Source organism: Pelodiscus sinensis, chromosome 14 (assembly GCF_049634645.1).
Source record: "Pelodiscus sinensis isolate JC-2024 chromosome 14, ASM4963464v1, whole genome shotgun sequence".
Classification (NCBI taxonomy): Eukaryota; Metazoa; Chordata; order Testudines; family Trionychidae; genus Pelodiscus; species Pelodiscus sinensis.
In genome coordinates, this window is record NC_134724.1 from 3138460 (window position 1) to 3159520 (window position 21061).

The 21061-nt window shown below is 44.2% G+C and overlaps 1 protein-coding gene across 2 annotated transcripts in view; it reads right to left on the bottom strand.

The window, feature by feature from the left end:
- PIAS1 (protein inhibitor of activated STAT 1) overlaps positions 1 to 21061 on the bottom strand; it is a 102384-nt gene that overhangs the window by 70896 nt on the left and 10427 nt on the right. Inside the window, exon 1 of one of the 2 annotated variants that reach the window (XM_014578062.3) lies at positions 12169 to 12260. The exons of the other annotated variant lie outside the window; for it this stretch is intronic. Within the exon in view, the coding sequence (XP_014433548.2) occupies positions 12169 to 12198 (30 nt within the window). The 5' untranslated portion in view covers positions 12199 to 12260. Of the gene's footprint in view, positions 1 to 12168; positions 12261 to 21061 lie in introns of those variants that run through there. 2 annotated transcript variants of the gene reach the window in all.

The following is a 21061-nucleotide window of genomic DNA, read 5'->3' on the forward strand; positions in this document are numbered from 1 at the left end:
TGTTCGGCCTAAGGTAGGAAATACTCACCTGATCCTAAATGATCTTCAGGGAAGAGGCAAATAAAGGGGAATGACTGTTTCTATTGCCATCTGACTGGCGTGGTAAGGAAAAGGTGCTCTGACAGCCTGTCTGGAATTGCTTCTCGCTGACAGACACGGTCAATACTGCTCAAAGAGCAGCTCTGTTATGGTCAGTTGTTGGAAGCCAGCCCATTTTTAAAAGCTCCCTTTACGGTAGAAAACGGTTTCTAAGATGTTGAGGAAATAGGTGGGTGAACGGCTTCTAACCAGCCTCAGCTTCTCTTACCAGCGAAGTCCTTAGACACTGCAACAGAACCTCTGTGCAGCAGCATTTTACTCCAACCGTGAGTATGCCAAGGAGGCCCTAAAACTTGCCACTACTACTGTCATGCTTCTGTATCCAATCCATTTGATGCGATCGCACAATATACAATAACCAGGAAGCAGCAAGTTCTGTCAGCTCACAGTTGACATCTGCGGAACAATCAGTGCCAACAGCATACAAGGAATAAACATGCTGTGCTTGAAAACAGACACAAGTCTATATACTCAGAGAATCATAGAGCTGGAAGAGACCTCTGGAGTCATTGAGTCCAGCCCCCTGCCCCAGGCAGGACCAATCCCAACTAAAGCAACCCAGCCAGGGCTTTGTCAAGCCAGGACTTAAAAACCTCTAGAGATGGAGATTCCACCCCCTCCCTAGGGAACCCAGCCCAGTGCTTCCCCACCCGCCTAGGAAACAGTCCAACCTAGACCTCTCCCACTGTAACTTGTACACTGCATTGGATACAGAGTTTAGGGCAGCGGTGGGGAACCTCAGGCCTGGATGTGGCCCCCCCGTTTGCCTAGATCTGGTCCCAGAGGCTCAGAGCCCCCCCACCAGCATTGGAGAGCACATGCTTGTGCTCTAGTGCTCCTGCTGCTCCCTCGGGGGCTGGAGCACACAAAATCTACTAGGCTGGGCCCCCTTACGCTCTGGTGTGCAAGGGGAATGTGGAGAGTGTCTTTCTCCTTCTCAGGGGCCACAGTGAGGGGGTCCCCCCCCCCCGATTCTCACTTGTGTGGCCCCAACTGATTTTTCTGTGGGTCAGTGGCCCCCGACCCAAAAAAGGTTCCCCACCCGGCTTAGAAATCAGTGCTCACACACAGTAGTACAAGCCTCAGCCTAAAGCAATTCCAGTTTTCCCAAGTTCACTCAAGATAGCAGTACTTGGATCATACAGAGCTATTTTCCTGGGCCTAGGAGATCATATCTAAGTAACCTGACATAAGAGCTATTTAGGGACATCTTCCATCTGTTGAAGACAAAACTAGTGGCAAGCCCTCTGAGAACAAATATCTACATCCATTTAAGAGCAAGGAAGACATACGATAATGTGATAAAATACATGTTCTTTCCCAACTATCTGCCATTACTATCTGCCAAAAGTTTAGGACTCCGAGTCCTGTCTCCCAATAACTTTAAAGGTGCTCCGTGATTTAAAGATGTTCTGCAATTTTCAGTGCTATCTGAGGGATCTGCTATGCCATTGAACCCTAAAATCACTACATAGCCATATTGAAGGTAGACTTCCTTTAATACAAGTCACATTTTATTTTAATCCTCTCTAGAAGCTTTATCTTCAGGATATTTTATTTGCTAGGTGTACTGAGTGGCTATTACTAATATTAAAAGTTGTACAATGTGGTAGCAACATTTTTTTTTGTTAACTTCTAGGAAATTTTTCTCCCCAGAAAATTCAAGCTTCATTTTCCCCAGTGTATTGGGCCTTGCAGATGGAATTTATTTTATAGGGCTCCCCATTAATATAATGTTAAAGACAAGTAATTGCAAGAAAACTAATGCAACACAGTTTTCGTATATACAACGCTGTGCCTGTGTCTTACGGGTGAAGACACATGAGGAAGGTAATCAACACCACATACTGTGGGATAGGGTTATTGACAAATTTGCTTTTTACTAAAAATGCTCTTACCCTTGACAAAGCCCTCCAGCTGGTTGATAGGACAGTTTGAACTCCTCACTGGAGCTCACCTTGATCAGCAAATACAGGAAGTCCCCAAGTTACACATGGATCGTGTTCCAAAAGTTTGTTTGGAAGCCGGCTGTTTGTTTCTATGGGAAAATGTGTTCTGAGTTCCAATGCTATAAATGGTAGCTAGGTTCCCAGGCTAGCCCACCAAAGCCTATTTAACCCACCATGTAGCTGAAATCCACTATATATTTGAGAAAGTTTGTGCATCTGTCTGTCCATCCGTCTGTGTGTTCAAGAATGCCTCCTAAACCAGGAGTGGGGAATCTCAGGCCCGGCGGCTGGATATGGCCCATGGCTTGCCTGGATCTGGCCTTCAAGGCTTAGTCCCCGTCCCCCCACATTGGGGAGCCTGCACTGGTGCACACAAAATCTACTAGGCTAGTTCCCCACTAGGCTCTGGTGAGGGAGGGGAATGTGGGGAGTCTCTCTCCTTCTTAGCCAGGCATCACAGAGAGGGGTTTTTCCCCAGTTTCTCACTTATGTACAGCCCCCGACTTACTTTTCTGTGGGTCAGTGGCCCCCACCCCTTTCCTAAACAGTAAGAACTAGGACCACCAAATTGGGTGTGTGCTTGCCTTCCTAAGCAAGGCAAGAGCCTAGTTGTGCTAGGACAGTGGGATTTGCCCAGAATACGATTGTTTCTCATAAAACGCAAAGGGAGTAGTCTGCTAGCAGACACGGTTATACTGCAGAGGGCAAGGCTCTGGATGTGGCTGGCCACTGTACACACGTAAGGGAGCAGGTGGCTGGAAAGTCCCCCCCCCCCCCCCCCGCTTTGGTGATCAGCCAGCCTCCTGCACCCCCACCCTCTGCCCCCTTCTGTCCCACTTTCCCTTCTAGTGTAATCAGCAACAAATTATGAACACGTTCACTTTTCCCAATCACCTTGCAGCAAAAGAGACAAGCACCCATTTTTCTACCTTATGAGTCCTTTTGGTGGCCAGATTTAAGCTTCTGCACACTTGACAAAAATCAATGCCACATACAGAGTTATAAGTATTAAGCTGAAGACTGCAGAACAAGAACTCACATATATCAAACAGGAGGTGCCAGCCAGAACTCTTGACTAGAGCACTGGCTAGTATGACAGACCCAGGGCAGCTGGGTACAGTAGTTTGGTGGACGGCAGATGTACCAGGACCTGGGTGAATGGTTTTCTGTTCCTGAATAAGAGACTGCTGCCACATACACAGGCAGGCACCTGAGGCTAATTAAGAGCTTGCCTGAAGCAGCAGGCTAATCAGGAACCTGCAGCCAATTACGCCTGGCTGGGCTACTTTAAAAGGATTCCCCTCAAGTAAGGGAGGGGGAAAAGGACAAGAGTTAAGGACTGAGAGGAGGAAGTGTGTTGCTGGAGAGCTGCAGACTGAAAAAGGAAAGAGTGTTTGTGCTGAAGCAGGAAAGATTCGCCCAGGTACCAGAGAGACGGTACTAGGGGAGTGGTTGGGGAAGTGGCCCGGGAAAAAGGCTGCTGTATTGGAGCTAGAGGAAAACCCCCGTCAGCTGCCACAACCTAGGGTTCATGGGCCAGAACCTGGAGTAGAGAGCTGGCCTGGGTTCTCCCTATAATCCTCCCCACACCACTAAAATGTCTGCTCCTGGAAAAGGAGGCCAGGGTTATGGAGGGGTTTCACCCCAATCCTTTAACTTTGCCATAGATGAGACTGGCTCAGTAAACTGGACCGTGGTCTCTAGAAAAGACAAAAGGCAGCGTGGAGGGTCACAGCGAGCCTCTGAGGAACACAATAATGGCCTAGTAGTGCAGGACGTGCGGGGCATGGCCGGAGCTTTGCCACACTAGAGATGAAAGCTGTGTTTTTATTTTGTAACTATCATCTAGCGCAGAAGAGGTATACCCAAGTAGCTTTCAAAAGTCAATTTGTAGAAGAAAAGATCAACTAAGATTTCTTATACTGAACCAGAATGCAAGGAGAATTGGGGGGGAGAAGCTGTTTGTGAAATATCGATCAGCATTTAAGCAATTCAAAGTAAAGATTTCTGCAGTTAATTTTGTTGCTACTTGGTTTTGGCATCCACCATTTAAACCTCTTCAGACGTGTCCCACTCTTCAGTCTAGTCAGCCAAATTAAGGATTTGCTTTGTGTAAACAAGTTTGCTCCTACAGCACAGATGTTTGTTTATGCACCTTCAAGTTACAGAAAAATGCCACCTTTTTATATGTTCTTTGACTTTAGGGAGCTGCAAAGTCAGGGGTGGGCAATAATTTTTGGTGTGGGGGGGGCTCACTCCAAGGTTTTGGAAAGTGGTCAAGGGCCACACTTTTCTGTGGAAGAGATGTGGGGTCTAGGATGGAGGCTGGGTACAGAAGGGTACATGGGGTAAAGGGACTGGGGTGCAGGAGACAGTGTGAGGTCTGAGAGGGATTGTGGGTGAAGGAGGGGGTTGTGAGACCTGGGTCAGGAGACTGGGGTGCAGGGTCTGGGAGGACATTTGGGTACAGAAGAGGATTCTAGCCTAGGGGAGGAGTGTAGAGGGGGTACAGGGTTGGGGGGAGTTATGACCTGGGGCAGGGGATAGTGACCTGGGGGAGGGGGTTGGGGTGCAGGAGAGGCAGGGGTGCCAGAGGTAGGCTCTGGCTGAGAGGTGCTTACCTAAGAGTCTCCTGGCCAGCACCCCCAAGGCAGGCTGGGCTCCCTGTCTGCTGCAGCCCCAGATCACTTAGAGCTGCAGGCTATTCCCTCTATGTGGCTCTCAGCCGCAGGAGAGGGAAGAGGCTTGTGCTGCCCACAATCACCAGGCCAATCTCTCAGTTCCTATTGGCTGGTCGTTTCCAGCCAACAGGAGCTGAGAGATTGGCTGGGGGTCAATTCCTATTGGCCGGTTGTTTCTGGCCAACAGGAGCTGAGGATTGGGCTGGGGGCAGGGGGAATCACACAGTCTCCCCCTCCTTCCAGAGCAGAGAGCTGCTAGACTGCACTCTAAACCCATGGCAGCTGTGTGCTTGAGAGTCCCCGTCAGGGTGTCCATGGGCCGGAGCCGGTCGCTTTGCAGGCCAGATCTAGCCCCCGGGCTGCATTTTGCCCAGTCCTATGCAAAGTGATCAGTTCTTGATGCCCAGAAGAACTTTTCTATCCTTTACAAATCAGAGCACAAGACGAAATTTTTTACTGCTTACTTAACATGAAACCAAACACTTGGAGTATATTAAGTTTAATAAAAGCATAAACTGTGCCATCAAACAGCTAGATACAGGATAAGACCCACCAAGAGGCACCCTAAAGCTTTCAACAGTAGACTTCATACTCCATGGCCACAAATTCCCAGTCAGCAACACAGGAGATAGCAGCAGACTGCACTGTCATTCATTATTTTAGATATCTATACACGTTTCAGTTTACAGCTCTGTATCTAAAGTTAATGTCAATGGTAGATACTGATCTGCATTCTGAAGCCAGTGTATACTTCCCCCACCCGCAAAGTAACCAAGCCAATAACCTGGTGGGTGACAGACAAGAGTAAACAGGTGTTCCATTTCCTTTCCTGCTATCAGCCCAAGAACAAATAAGTGAGACAACTCTTCTAGCTTTTTTGGCATCCCTGTTTAGAAGATCTACCTAGTGAAACATGAATTCCCTCTTTCTGTGAATCACAATAGGCACACAAAAAGAAGTGATTCTAATTTGTCAAAGGCTTCTCTATACCTGGGCTACGTCTAGACTGGCATGATTTTCCGCAAATGCTTTTAACGGAAAAGTTTTCCGTTAAAAGCATTTGCGGAAAAGAGCATCTAGATTGGCACGGACGCTTTTCCGCAAAAGCACTTTTTGCGGAAAAGCGTCCGTGCCAATCTAGACGCGCTTTTGCGCAAAAAAGCCCCGATCGCCATTTTCGTGATCGGGGCGTTTTTGCGGAAAACAAATCTGAGCTGTCTACACTGGCCCTTTTGTGCAGAAGCTTTGCGCAAAAGGACTTTTGCCCGAACGGGAGCAGCATTGTATTTCCGCAAGAAGCACTGATTTCAGACAGCAGGAAGTCAGTGTTCTTGCGGAAATTCAAGCGGTCAGTGTAGACAGCTGGCAAGTTTTTCCGCAAAAGCAGCTGCTTTGGCAGAAAAACTTGCCAGTCTAGACATAGCCCTGGAGTTATTCAGGGTGGATTGATTTAAAGTGATCTAGATCACAAATTTAAATGACCAAGGGGGGAAAAAAAAAAAAAAGACACGGATTTAAAGTTTCCCACTGATACTACTTCACACATTTCTTAAACAATGGTGCAAATCTGATCCCTAAAACACGTTAATTTAAATTCACTGCAGCATTTTACAACATCTAAGAGGGAAAACTTAGTATAACTTTGATAACCTGATTTTTATTAATGTAGGAAAAAGTGCATAATATTCATTACCTGTGTCAAGCTGTAGATACAGCAGCAGGAGCACACTAGGAATGGCAAGAACTAAATCACACAAACAGCTTTATATTTTATTAAACTAAATCTTTAGTGTTACATGAATATTTCACATTTGCAAATTCTGCAGTGTCCTGAGTTGCTGGGTGATAGAAGTTCTTAAACTTTTTTAAATTTTCAAATGTTGTTTTGAAATATTGTTTTCAAATGTTGTTTTGAAAATTTCAACTTCTTGCATGGCTTACACTTAGCACATTTTTCTTTTTTCCCAGGGAACAAATTTCTTCAAAATATTCCCAGACAGGGTCTCTTATGCCCAGAAGCCATGATAACTTTTCTGGTGTAAAAATAGGAAATACAGGAAGCTGCATATGCGCTAAATAATGTCTTTCCTTTTTCTTTCCAGTCCACTCCACTGTTCTTTCTATGCTGCCTCCATTCTTTCCTATAACTACTTTCTCTGACATGGTTGGCCCAGGTCCACCACCATGTAAGTACGGAACCAAAAGAATCCTACCCAGCTTCTGTCTTTCTTTTCACATTACTTTATTCTGCTGAAAAACAGCAGCTGAAAACCCAGAATTTTCAAGCAGGAAGAACTGGTAGTGAGGCTGGTCAGACTAGAGCCATTAATTCATTTTTATGAGGCTGTAAGTGCAAATGTACCATGTTTGTGATGAGAATTAACTAACTTATTTTAAATGAGATTTTAACTAATTTTAATTTAGTATTTTATTGATTTTTTTGTAAAAAAGATCCAAAATAGCCTATTAAACAACAACTGATTTAAATAAAATTTTATTTAAAAAAACATTGATTTTTATCCACCGTGGTTATCCCTGACTAACTATTCCAAAATAAGAATGCCCATACATGAAATTATTTGGGATAGTGCCAAGTATAGAAAAGCCCAGGTGTTTTGTTAAGGCAGAACTAAGTACTATGGGATATAAATGAACTGATCTTGCAAGATCTTGCACCCACACTCGCAGATGTAAGAGATCATTTGACAGTGTACTCACAGCAGTGACTAAGTCAATGTAGAAAGGACCATTATTACAGTATCCACACAGTAATAGTAATCCATCCCCTATTCCCAACTTCTAGTAAACTAAATGTACCTAGTTCTTTTTTTTTAAGCCTGTTATAGTCTTGACCTTCACAACCCCTCCTCCTCCCCCACCCCACCCCAGCAAAAAGTTTCCTAGACTGACTGTGTTGTGTGAAGAAATATTTCCTTTTGTCTGTTTTACACCTAAGCCTATTAATTCCATTTGGTGACTTCTTGTTCTAGTGTTATGAGGAGTCAACACCACTTCCTTATCTACTTTCTCCACACCACAAATGCTTTTAGGGACCTCAATCACATCCTCCCTTAGCCCTCTCTTTTCCAAGATGAAACATCCCAGTCTTATTAATCTCTCCTCATACAGAAACCATTCCATTCCCCTAATCAATCCTGTTACCCTTTTTGGAATCTTTTCCAATGCCAATATATCTCTTTTGAGATGAGGCCACTTCAGCTGCATGCAGTGGTCAAGATGTGGACAGATCATGGATTTTCTATAGAAGGAAAATATAGTATCTTGTTTCCTGTCCCTTTCTTAATGATTCCCAACATTCTGTTTGTTGCTGCATGTTTTTCAGAGAAATATCCACAACAACTCCAAGATAGCTTTTACCACTCAAAAAAGAGAACTTAAGCCCTATCGTTTTAAATGTATAGTTGAAGTTATGTTGTCCAACATGCATTACTTTGCATTTGTCAACACTGAATTTCATTTGCCATTTTGTTACCCTGTCTCCCAGTTTTGGTTGATTCCTTTGTAGTTCTTCACTGTGTTGAGTAGTTTGGTATCATCTGCAAATTTTGTCCTCTCACTGTTTCCCCCTTTTTCCAGATCATTTGTGAAAATGTTGACTAGTACTCATCCCAGAACAGATCCGTGGCACACCACTACTTGCCTCTCTCCATTCTGAAAATTGACCATTTATTCCTATTTTAACTAGTTATCAATCCATGAGAGGGCCCTCTCTCTTATCCCATGACAGATTACTTGGGACTCTGCCTATGATTTTCTGAAAACCCAAATGCACTACAGGCTGCACCTCCCTTATCCAGCACCCTCAGGACCAGACCAGTCCCAAATGAGAAGATTTGCCGGAATAGGGGAGGTCCCTTCTCCTCATGGCCCACGCAGCTCTGCTGCCACCCTGACCGTGACCAGAGCTCCACAACCACCGCTGGGGTCACAGCTCCCTGGCCATGACTGGAACTCCATCGCGGCTGGGACTAGAACTCCCTACCGTGCCATGTCCCCCCAACCCCTGCCACTGAGCTCCTGGCTAAGTCGCTGTTCCCCCCTACCGTGCTTTTGCCCTGCCACCAGACTTCCCTGTTCCTGGACTCTGTGGTCCAGGAATATCCAGACCACGGATGCTGCCAGACCAGAGTGTCCTGGTTAAGGGAGGTACAAGCTGCATATCCACTGGATCCCCCTTGTTCATAAGCCTGTTGACCCCCCTCAAAAAATTCTAGTAGACTGGTAAAGCATGACTTCCCTTTACAAAAACATGTTGATTCTTCACCAACAAATTATAGACTAATATATGTCTGACAATTCTGTTCTTTACTATAGTTTCAACCAGTTGCTGGGATCATCTCTGGAGCCCTTTTTTAAAATTGGCACCGTATTCGTTATCCTCCAGTCATTTGGTACAGAAGCTGATCTAAAGGATAGGTTACAAACCAGTGACAACAGTTCTGCAGTTTCACATCTGAGTTCCTTCACAACCATCTGCACCTGGTGACTTATTACCGTTTAGTCTATTGATTTGTGCCAAAGCCTTTTACTCTAGCATTTGACTTTAACATTACAGCCCTTTAGTACGATTGCATATTTCCACCGCTTGACTGTGGAGTTCTCCAGTGGGTAAAATACTTCCTTCAAATGCCAATACTCACTGAGGGAAAACCTCACCCTAAGCTTAAAAATCACCTCTATTAAATAAGTTTGGCTACTTTTGTCATAAGGAACCCCTAAGATGACTATAATTAGCAGCATCAGTGTTAGTTTGTTTCTTTTGTAGTCAATTTCCCTTGTTTTCTCCACAATACAGGGGAGAGCAGAAAAACCCACATAATTCTTTTTGAATGTATAAAAACTGGCAAAGAGACTCCAGGCAGAACAGGTGACAAACCAATAACCACTTAACTTCTTCATTAAAAATGACTACATTCTAAGTTGTCAGTACCCCTTTAAACCAAAGGCTCTCCAGACAGAGTGATTTCAAAAGATACATTCAAGACCTATTGGAAATATCTATTTGTTTGATTCATCAATAAAACCTAGTCTTGCAAAGCAGAAAACTACACAAACAAAAGTGGCAATTTCTAAATGTTTAAAATGAAAGGAAACCAGTCCCACTATACAAAGATAATATACACAAAAAACAGACACACTAGTAAAGTCATAGCTATGTAAATTACATAATCGGAGGGTGGGGGAATGACCACTCATTCTGATCTCCAGGAAGCATGATAAGTTACCTCTAATTAAGCCATTTAATCAGATAACCCTTTTCGAACCTGTAACTTTTTTAAATACCCATCTTTTATAAGGAGCAGATTTTTCTAATGTATCTTTTCCAAAAGATATGTGAAGTGTTTTGTGGACAATATACAGCACAATGAAAATATTTTTGACATTCACTTCCTTAGGTGACCCAAAATGACATTTGTGGTTCCACTACTGAGGCCAAGGCAGGGAAGGAGAGAGACACTTCAGATGAAGAAGCACAGGGAGGGCCCAGATTTGGGACTGTCTGGCAAGGAGACTGGAACGGTGAACGGGAACGGGAGTCTGGCCTGTGATGAGAAGCCTGAGCAGTGAAACTGGGACTGGCTGAGCAGGGATTGGGATAGGTTGAAGGAGACAGGGCAGAGGAGTCATGTTGGGGCACGGAGGGGAAACAGAAGAACTCACGCCAATGCAGGGCTGGCCTTACCATGAGGTGAACAGAGGGGCTGCATCAGGTGCCAGACTGGGGGTGGGGGGTTGACACTAGGACCCCAGAGAATTGAGACCTTTCAAAGTTTTGGCAAGCGAGGGGACATGGGGGCATCATTTGAGCTCCCCACCTCAGGTGCCAAAATGTTGTGGGCCAGCCCTATGTCAACAAGAGCAAAGTCCCCTGCAGAGCCTGGAATAGAATTCAAGAATCTAGAGTCTCACTGCTCCTCTGCTATTAGCACAGTGGATTTGACAGACATGTCAAAGTTTTCCATAATCCTCTACTGCTGGTCCACAAAGCAGTAACATGTTCTTCGCCTCCACCATTAGTTCAAGTGGCAGAAGTTTGCATGGGGGGAAAACTATTGGTTCCAATAATATGGGTGTCAATATGATGCCACACAATAGAACTTGTTTTAAAAAGCAATTTGGAAAAAAAACCCAGGAAGTTACAAATCACAATTTAAAAGTCCTCCATTAAAACGACATTAAAATTGCAAACTTAAGCGCTCAAAAGTTAACATGGGCCCAAATTAAGATTGTCGGCACCCCCAGCCTTGCATTACGATACAGTCTTTAACGCAGGATGGGGGTCTATGCAAAGAATGGTATGTGATCCTATAATTAGGGACGTTAAAATGCATGCATTTGTGTAAACGTGTAACCCCTGAATTTTTCAGCAGTTACAACATTTACACATGTGAGGGTGGGAGCCAATTCTCACAGGGAGCCAGTTTAAAAGTTGGCTCCCTGCGAGCACAATCTCTGTCCCCCCACCACTGGGGACCAAATACTGTCTAGACCACCCTGATAGACATTTATCTAACCTACTCTTAAATATCTCCAGAGATGGGGATTCCACAACCTCCCTGGGCAATGAATTCCAGTGTGTGACTACCCTGACAGTTAGGAACTTTTTCCTAATGTCCAACCTAAACCTCCCTTGCTGCAGTTTAAGACCATTGCTTCTTGTTCTATCCTCAGAGGCCAAAATGAACACGTTTTCTCCCTCCTCCTTAGGACATCCTTTTAGATACCTGAAAAAGCAGTAGCACAGGGGCAGGTGGCTCTGCATGATGCAGGTGGCTTGTGGGGAACCCCCCACTGCTGCCTTTGTGGAAGGGAGCAGCATGGGAGGTTGGGGGGGAAAGACAGGCGGCTTGTCTGGAGCCGGTATGCGCAGGAAGCTGGCTTAAAATTCCCCCCTCCCCCACGATGCTGCCTCTGTATTGGAGGCAGCAGTGGGAGAGGGAGGAGGAGATGCATGTAACGGAGAGGTTCATCTGTTAACCGTGTACTTGGATACACGTTCACATCCCTATCTTGAATAGTGTTTATGTAGTGAGTAGGTAATCAATATTTTGTTTCCTCATTTTTCAACATATGGACCCAAGCTTTATTTACTGCACACTATTCAAACTCTGCAGGAACTACTAGATTGGCAGATTCTCGTATCTGCCACTGCAGGGTTTCTTGCTGAGACACAAGCAGAAGGATTATGGATCTGATGCAATCTATCTATTCCCTTGCTCCTAAATACAAATTTAGGCTTCCACTTTGCAAATTTAAATAAGACTTACTATTAAAAAGAGAACTGGGGGGAGGGTGCAAGAAACCCTAATGAACTATATATCATTACCATGGGTTTTTTTTAAGTGGGATATTAGAATTAGTCCTTTGAAAACAACTTTCAGGAAACAAACAAAAACAAATAAACTTTTTTTACTGACGTTGCAATGACTGTTACCACAGAGGCGCATGAATCCAGATACTCAGATAGGCGTCTCATTCAGCTATGTTCTTATTTGGAAAGATCACCGTTCTAAAAAGAGCAAAAGTGCCAGAATATAAGAATATAATAAGACTAACCTCACCAATGTTGAGAAATATCAGTTTCCACTGTTTGTCTCAAAGGTGATCTCAAATTTCAGCCCAGAGATGACTGGGGACAGTATGAGAACAGGACACCAGCATGGTCCTGATTTGCTAACATACTGCTGTAGTCTCTATGCTCTCTTTCTCTCAACACGCTAGGTTTTAACTTTCTCCTTCACTGGCTGCTAAAAACAGTGGCCAGGCACTGACGCTAAGTTGTTTCCCAGTCATCTATTACACTTCCCTATCATTCCATGTCCTCCAGCACCCAATATCATTCATGTCTACACAATTCTATGTGATTAGCATAATACACTGTATTTTACCCAGTATCCATAATGTTAAGGTCCAAAATCATAGCTATACCATCCAGTTTTCCAACCAGTCCTGTTTATACTATGTCACCGTGTAGCAATTCTCAAAAAAAAAAAATCAACTTCTCATGTCTGATTTTGAGTCAAACAACTAAATGTATTTAAATCCTCCAGCACTGAACATGAGCATAAAATAGAATTGGTAACTTGGACAAAAGCCTCTTTTGCTCTTAGGTCACTTGTTCAAAATGATAGACTTTTGGGCACTATCAGTCATTTCAGTGTTAATAGGATGAGTTAGTAATCAGTACAATTCCCAAGGAGTTTGGGGTAGTAGGACCATCTATCCACAAAACATTGGGAGAAAAAAAAAATGTTCTTGGTGAAAGAGCGAAAGGACTGAGAAATCAATTTTATGCAGAATTTAGGCTCTTCCTTCAATGATAATTTTAAGCCAAGATTTAAGTGACAGATGACTTTGAATGACTAACTTGATACACCTTAAAGTCCTTGACTTTCAAAAAGTGCTACACACCAATCCTCAAATTTAGGCACCCGAAAATCATGAATCATAAGTCTCGACTTCCTCCTTAACTGCAAAAAAATCTTTAAAACGAAAGTAAATCAAGACAGCGAAGTGAACATCTGCAGACAACTATGGTGCTTTTGGCACTGCTCACAAGTTCCCACTTACTAAAATTAACAAGCCACTGGTAGCTTCTGTGGTTGGTATTCAACTATTTAAAGCTGCAGTGAAACTGTCAAGAATCATGCCAATTTCATTCTGTTTATACTTGAAAAAAGTATGTGCAGCAATAGAACAATTAGGTCCATATACCAGGTAAGAGAGGTTAAGAGAAGCTGGAAAGAAGGAAGAATAGTAGCGAGCCAACCCTTTCACAGTTGCTAGCAGATTTTTCCCTTCTCTTCTCCAAATGAAGGAAATTCTGGGTTGAAGGGAGTATAATGGGAGAAAAGAGCTTGAAGATCCTTTTCCTTTCCAGTATCCAATGGGGATGTTACATTTACATTAAGCAACTAATCAAACAATCGATGGAATTTCCATTGACTACTCGATTAGTTGATAAGGGAGCCTCTGCCTTTGAAACGTAGCAAGAGACCCACCAGCTCTTGCTACATTTCAAAGGTGGAAGCACCACAGGGAGCACGGGGCGAGCGGGGGACAAGTAATCCCTCACTGTCCTTGTGCTCTCTGCTTTTGAAATGTACATAAGCCCTGTGGGGCTCTTGTCTATTTCAAAAGCAAAGCATGTGACGAGCACAGGGTGAGCAGGGGAGTTAAGAAGTCCCCCGCTTGCCCTGTGCTCCTCATGGCACTTCTGCTTTTGAAATGCCCTGCTCTTGCTATCTTTCAAAGGTGAAAGCGCCGCCAGTTCGCTCCTGCATCTCCCCCACCTCCCCATGGAGACAGTGCTGGGGGGGGAACTGGCTTTTAAGTTAGAGGCATGGGGGGGAAGTGGCAACTAGCTGAATCACTAGTTGATTAGTCACTTACATCCCTAGTATCAAAAGGTAGAGGGAGGAAGGAAAGAATTAAAATTATCATACACCAGTGGTTCCCAACCTGTGTTCCGTGGAAAGCTTTAAAATAAGGATCGGGCCCACTGTGTTGGGCCCTATCCTTACTTTTCTTTTCCTTTCCTTTTCTTTTCCTCCCACAGGGAGGAAGGCCTGTGAAATGTTGTTAGATTGAAAAGGGGTCCATATACTCAAAAAGGTTGGAACCACTGTCATGCACTAATCAGCCACTGAATGGAGCAGATGTATTCCCTGAGCAAGGTCCTTAGATAGCAGCCGGGTACGAATCTCAGCTGTGGATGATGAGATATTAACCAAAGAGCAGTTTTTCCCACTTGGGCTGTGGGGATGGAAGCCTCAGACATCTTACATATCAGCTTCTCTGAACAGCAGGTGTCTGGTATTTTTCAAATAGTTGGTGTCTGCAAAGGCTTGAAAAATATATCAGACCAACTTCATGTCTTTTCAGAGTCTCCTCTCATTTCGCTGGCTGCCGCAATAGGGGGTAAGGCCTGAATCATCCTCTCGTCCTAACTCCTTCCATATGCCAGGAAAGTGCAGTGCATTAACCCACAATTAGAAAAAATGCTAACTAATGTAATGGCTTTAAATATTATTTTGTCCTTAGAGTGGACAAAGATAGCTGTGTTATTAAAAGCCAGTGTGAGTTGATCATGGTTAATCCCAAGGCAACAACCACATGTAAGGTAGTGTTATGTGGTCACACATTCCCTACCCCACTCCCACTCTAGACAATACCCTGAGAGGATTGGGATGAAGTCCATGAATGAGGCAAATTGGAAGCTGTTCTGCAGCAAGAGGGAGTATTTCACTTCTCAGCACCACTAATCCAGCACTCCCTTGTTTCTGCCTTCAAACACTACATTTATTTCATAACAAAAAGAAAAGATTGCCTTAAACTCATTTTCCACCCATTGGAAATAAACTCTGCATTTTAGCTAAAAAAGTCTATGCCAAATTTCAGGCACCTATCATTTAACATACACAAGTTCAACAAATCCACTAAATACAGACTACAGAATAGATATTGAATTTAGCTCAGCTTTAGCTACACTAATGACTGCTACTAAAATAGCAGACTAAGCAGCTCATAGCTCAGCATCAAAGCTATTTGGTCAAGCTGTCCGTTGAGGGGAGAGAGTACAAAAGCTACATTACAAAATGCAAAGGACAGCAGGTGGGAAATCAGAAAGTTATGATTGCATGTGCAACTTTAACTCAGCCCCTTGCAAGCAAGCAAGCATTACAATAGCCTTTTTCTGCTGCTATCACATGCTATTTTTAATGTCCCAGATCCCTGCCTCGTTCAGGGCACAAGATGGATGGTGCTCAGTGAATCAAACAGCTGTTTGGTATTTCTCTTCATATTTATTGTTTAGCATATGGCTCCTACTTCATTCACCACACACATCCAAACCCTGCACCGAATAACGATTTCTCATTTAATAAATCTTTACAGAGTGATCATCAACATATTAGCCGAGTGACTCACACACATTAATAAATTTGTCCTTACAACATCTCTATTACGCACACAGGGAACTGAAGCACAGAGAAATTGACTGGTGCAAGATCACACAAGGAGACTGTGCCAGTGAGAGGAACAGAACTCAGACCTCCTAGGTTTCTCTCACCACAAGTCCATTCATCCTCTTACAGTAAGCTCCTGCCACATTCACTGCACAACATACAGCTTCCACTGTGATTAAGACAATAATGCTCTGGACCTCAACCAATTCACCACACAACGCTCCTCAGGTGCAAACGGAAAGTGACAGCGTGGAAGGAGGTGAAATGGGTATTGTCAAGGGCACAAGGGGGCAAAGAAAGGTAGCAAAAGCAATCTTCACTTTGGGACTCTAGTAGTTTTAGAATTAAACAAATGCTAAACAATACCCTGAGCTTTTTTGTATTCTAGTAGTTCAGGCCCAGGCAAAATACGGCCCACGGGATGCATCTGGCCTGCCAAGCCACCGGATCCGGCCCGCGGACACTGAGGAGATCCCCAGGCAGGCTCCCTCGCCCCACCCGCACGCCACTCAAACGCGGCTGCAGGGCAGTTTCACTTTAAAAATTGAGCCCAGTAGGGAGAGGGGGGAAGCTTTAGGAGCTGCTCCCACCCCAAGCACAATCCCATTGGCCGCCTTCTGACCAGAAGCTGGCCAATGGGAGCTACCTGTTTCAACACAGGCATCCAGGAAGCACAAGGGGCTTGTAGTTATTCACAGAGCACATGGCTGCAGCCTGCACAGAGGCAGGGCAGGCAGGGAGGTAGATTCAGGAACGAACTGCTGGCTGGTAAGTCTCCTGGCCAATCCCTCCCTTCCCCAAACCTCTGCCCCCAACTCCTGTCCCTCTACTCCACATACCCAAATCCTCTGCCCCCCTCCTTCACCCATACCTCCTCCCAGATCCAGCTCACTAAGCCCCCACCCCAGATCACAACCCAAACCCCCACATCCCCTCCTATATCCCAATTCCCTGCCCTAGGTCATAATCCAACCCCCTGCACACCAGTCCAGTCCCAGACTCCCACACCTCCTCCATTAATATCCTGGAAGAGTGCGGCCCTCGAATACTTTCCAAATTCTTGGAGTGGCCTCCTGTCAAAAATTACTGCCCGCCCCCTAGTAGTTCCTTTTATCTGCCTCCTTCCCATACACCCTCACCAGCCAGTAAGACACAGCACCGCCTATTCAATTTTCCTAAGCTACACGTGCATATGCTAAACAATAGAAAGTTAACCTGCTACTAAGATTACAAAAGCCAGTGTGCATGTACAAAGTACATCCTCATAAAGTTTTAATAAATGACTAGTTTTAACCAGAGCACCAGCAGTCCTCAGATCAGATATGCCTAACTCTGCCAAATTTCAGCTTTTCCCCATCTATTACCAATGTGTTTGAACTGTTCAAAATAAAATATTTTTGCTTTCACTCATTTTCCATAAACCTCTGAACTGACTCAAATGTTCAGAAAATTGTACTGTAAACTGAGAAATGTCTGTCAAATTTCATCCAGAAAATAATAACAATAAACAATTTTTTAACTTACAAGCAACAGAAAATAAACCCTTAGATGCAATCTTAACTACAGCTATCCCTATCCAAAATACCTTCCATGTGAACGGAAATCATAGAATCTTCTGATATTTCACAAAAAGCTAATCAGCAAGATGCTTCGGGAGATTCACTAAATAGATGCTACCAGGTTCCAAGGAATTTACAAAATCTAAGGTAAAGAGTATTTTGTGTTTAGCCCAATAAAAAGTTCTAGAATTCAACTGTCCTCTGCAGTTTTATAAAATGCTGCAGTCCACAGTTAGAGGGTAAGCAGAGGTTCAGGCTCACCCAATTTTTCAAATGCTCAAGAATCTACATGCATACTCAAAGGGTATGTCTAGACTACATCTCTCTGTCGGCAGAGGGATGCAGATTAGGCAAGTTGACATTGAAATGAGGCAGGAATTTAAATACTGTGTTGTGAGCAAGACACGAGAAGTCATTCTTCTGCTCTACTCTGCGCTGGTTAGGCCTCAGTTGGAGTACTATATCCAGTTCTGGGCACCGCATTTCAAGAAGGATGTGGAGAAATTGGAGAGGGTCCAGAGAAGAGCAACAAGGTCTAGAGAACATGACCTATGAAGGAAGGCTGAAGGAATTGGGCTTGTTTAGTTTGGAAGAGAGAAGACTGAGGGGGGACATGATAGCCGTTTTCAGGTATCTAAAAGGGTGTCATAAGGAGGAGGGAGAAAACTTGTTCATCTTGGCCTCTGAGGATAGAACAAGAAGCAATGGGCTTAAACTGCAGCAAGGGAGCTTTAGGTTGGACATTAGGAAAATGTCAGGGTAATCAAACACTGGAATAAATTGCCCAGGAAGGTTGTGGAATCCCCATCTCTGGAGATATTTAAGAGTAGGTTAGATAAATGTCTAACAGGGAGGTCTAGACAGTATTTGGTCTTGCCATGGGGGCAGGGGACTGGACTCGATGACCTCTCGAGGTCCCTTTCAGTCCTAGTATTCTATGATTCTATGAACATGACTGCTGCATTTTGCCGACTCAGCACGTTGTCGGCAAAAAGCGGCAGTTTAGAGGGCGATCTGTCGGGAAAGAACGCCTTTTTCGATGGATCCTGTAAACCTCCTTGCAGGAGGCATAAGGAATCTGTCGAAAAAGGCTTTCGACAGATCCCCCTCTAGACTGCTGCTTTTTGTGGACAAAGTACTGAGTCAGCAAAACGTGATGGCCATTTTGATGCAAATTAGGTGCAGGATATTTAAATCCCTGCCTCGTTTGCAATGTTGACCTGCCTAATCTGCATCCCTCTGCCAACAGAGGGATGCAGTCTAGACATAACCAAATAGCCCTGAGAACTGCTATTTCCCATCAGAGGCTGGGATAGTGCCACTACTACAAATTTGGGATAATTTCATCAAGGAATTCCTGAAATAACAGTGCATTGGGAGGACCTATCAGTAAATTTTTCCCTTCCATACAACATCTTTGCACATTTCTGTAGTACAGACAAAGGCACTGATCTGGACCAATTGTGATTACCCAGCTGAATTTGACCTCAGCACCTTGTGTGACAGAGTGCAATGGGAAAGAATGGGAACTTCATTTTGTTTTGTCATGGTACAAAAGTGGCAATCTCCCATTTAGTATTCGGGTAACCCATTCACCACTGTCCCACCTGGGTTACAATGGATTTCTTGGCACAGGACTCTTAGCTGGGATTGGAATAACCCACTCTAGGTACATGGCTAAACAGAGACTGTTTTTAAAAAGGAGTATGCTTTTTGAGAAGCGGGTCCATTCACCACTGCAGAAAAAGGGGCTGGAGGAAGAGAGCAAGAATGAGCCCTGCAACGCTGACCAGACTTTGGACCCTGAAAGGTGGTGAGATCAGATTAAGAGGCAGAGAGGAAGGACGATGAAGAGGGAAGAAGATAGATGTCTCAGGACTATAGCACTTGGTCCCATTCTAAAGGTGCCTGGGTCTGCTATGGCCAAACAAACACGGGTCTTTAACTCAGGAAGCAGAATTGCAGGGTGTGAGATTCCAGAGGTTCTAGTTGTACTCCAACTGCTGAGGTTGTGGAATCTCCAGCACTGGAGATATTTAAGAGCAGGTTAGACAGACATCTATCAGGGATGGTCTAGATGGTGCTTGGTCCTGCCGTGAGGGCAGGGGACTGGATTTGATGATCTCTCGAGGTCCCTTCCAGTTCTAGTGTTCTAAGATTCTAATTTACCCATGGCTTCCCATCACAAATGCACTGTGAGATTGGGGCATCTTGAACCAGAGCAGTGTACTCTGTCAATCACGTAAAGGAGCTAAACTCATAACAAGCGGGACAAGTCTACAATATTCTTCAATGGAATAACTAACACATTAAAAGCCTAGCAGAGACAGGACAGACTATAGGTTCACCTCAGTAATATTGACTGAGTTGAACCATCACCTTGATTAGCCACAGCAAGGTAAAAATCAGAACCTGCCCTACTTATACTAGGATTTTAATGTGTTGGCTAACTCATTATTTTAAAAAAAAAAATCCATCCTCCTTCCCCACCCCCAAGGAAACAAACAGCAGCCCTTGAACCTAAATTCCACCCAAAGACGGAGTACAATTCAGCTGATTTCTGGGAATGTCTGGTATGCACAGTGCTACTCAGGCTGGGTTTACACTAGACCCAGAAGGTTGAGTTAAGGTACACAACTCCAGCAACATAAAATACATAGCTGGAGTTAGCTTACCTTAAGCCCAGCTTGGTGCTGTCTTCACAGTGGGAGCCGACAGGAGCAAATGCTCCTCCCATCAGCTTCCCTTGCTCTTCACAACTGTGAGGAATACCGGAGCCGCCCTTAGCGTTTGATTTAGGGGATCTTAACTAGACCCACTAAATTGAACGCCAGATGATCAATCTCCAGCACAGCAAGTGGAGACGCGGCCTCGGCCGCCTTTCAGCTGAAACCGTAACCAAGCTTCTTCAGGAAATACTGTGCCAAGTGCAGGCTATGCTCTGGAGCAGCAGTTATTACTCTCCAAATTAAGATTGAAAAATTGTCTTTTAAACAGAAAGGTTTGCTCAGGTGCTCTATAATCTACATATGTAAGAAGACTGTTTTGACAACTGATATGCTACAACAAGGATAGTATCTGTGGTACACACGGTAAAGAGATTCTTGAGATAAAGGGTCCCCTTCCCACCCTAACAAAGGCATTTTATAAAAACTTTTTTTTTGCATGGCTGACCTTCTTACAGCAGCAGACTGACCATGAGTTCAGCAACTCAATGGTACCAGTTATGGATATGGATTGTTGACTAGTCCTCCACATCCCTATCCAATAGCTAGTAAAGGTGTTGGCCAGGGGGCCGGGAGAACCAATTGAGATAGAGGGTTGAAATTTGAACTGGATCTAGATTCCTTGCCTGCTTTCTGTGTGTGGAAGAGAGAAATCAGGAGTTCGGAGACATAGAATGATTTAAACCCAAGCAAGACTACAATGTCTCCAAGGAATTTGGGGCATGGGAGTGGACTGAACAAAGAGAAAATTGGAAGTAAGTAAAGGGAAAAGTATATCCAGTTGCATTCAGGGTCATTTTTATTTATTTTGTGGTTTGGTTTGAATTGCTCTGTGTGAATCTATGCCTCTCCTCCCCCTTTACCATCTAAGCGCTGGTTCCAGAGATTTCTCTCTGTGTTTTACTTTGTTTTCCTTAGTTGCTCTGTAACATCTCGCAATCAAGGATGCTTTATCAAGTTTATCATTTGTTTTGTAATAATCACTTTTTTTTTTTTTTTTTTTTTTAAAGGTGCTGATTTGATTCTTGTATCCTGGAAGGTCTGTCTGTGTGTGTCTGC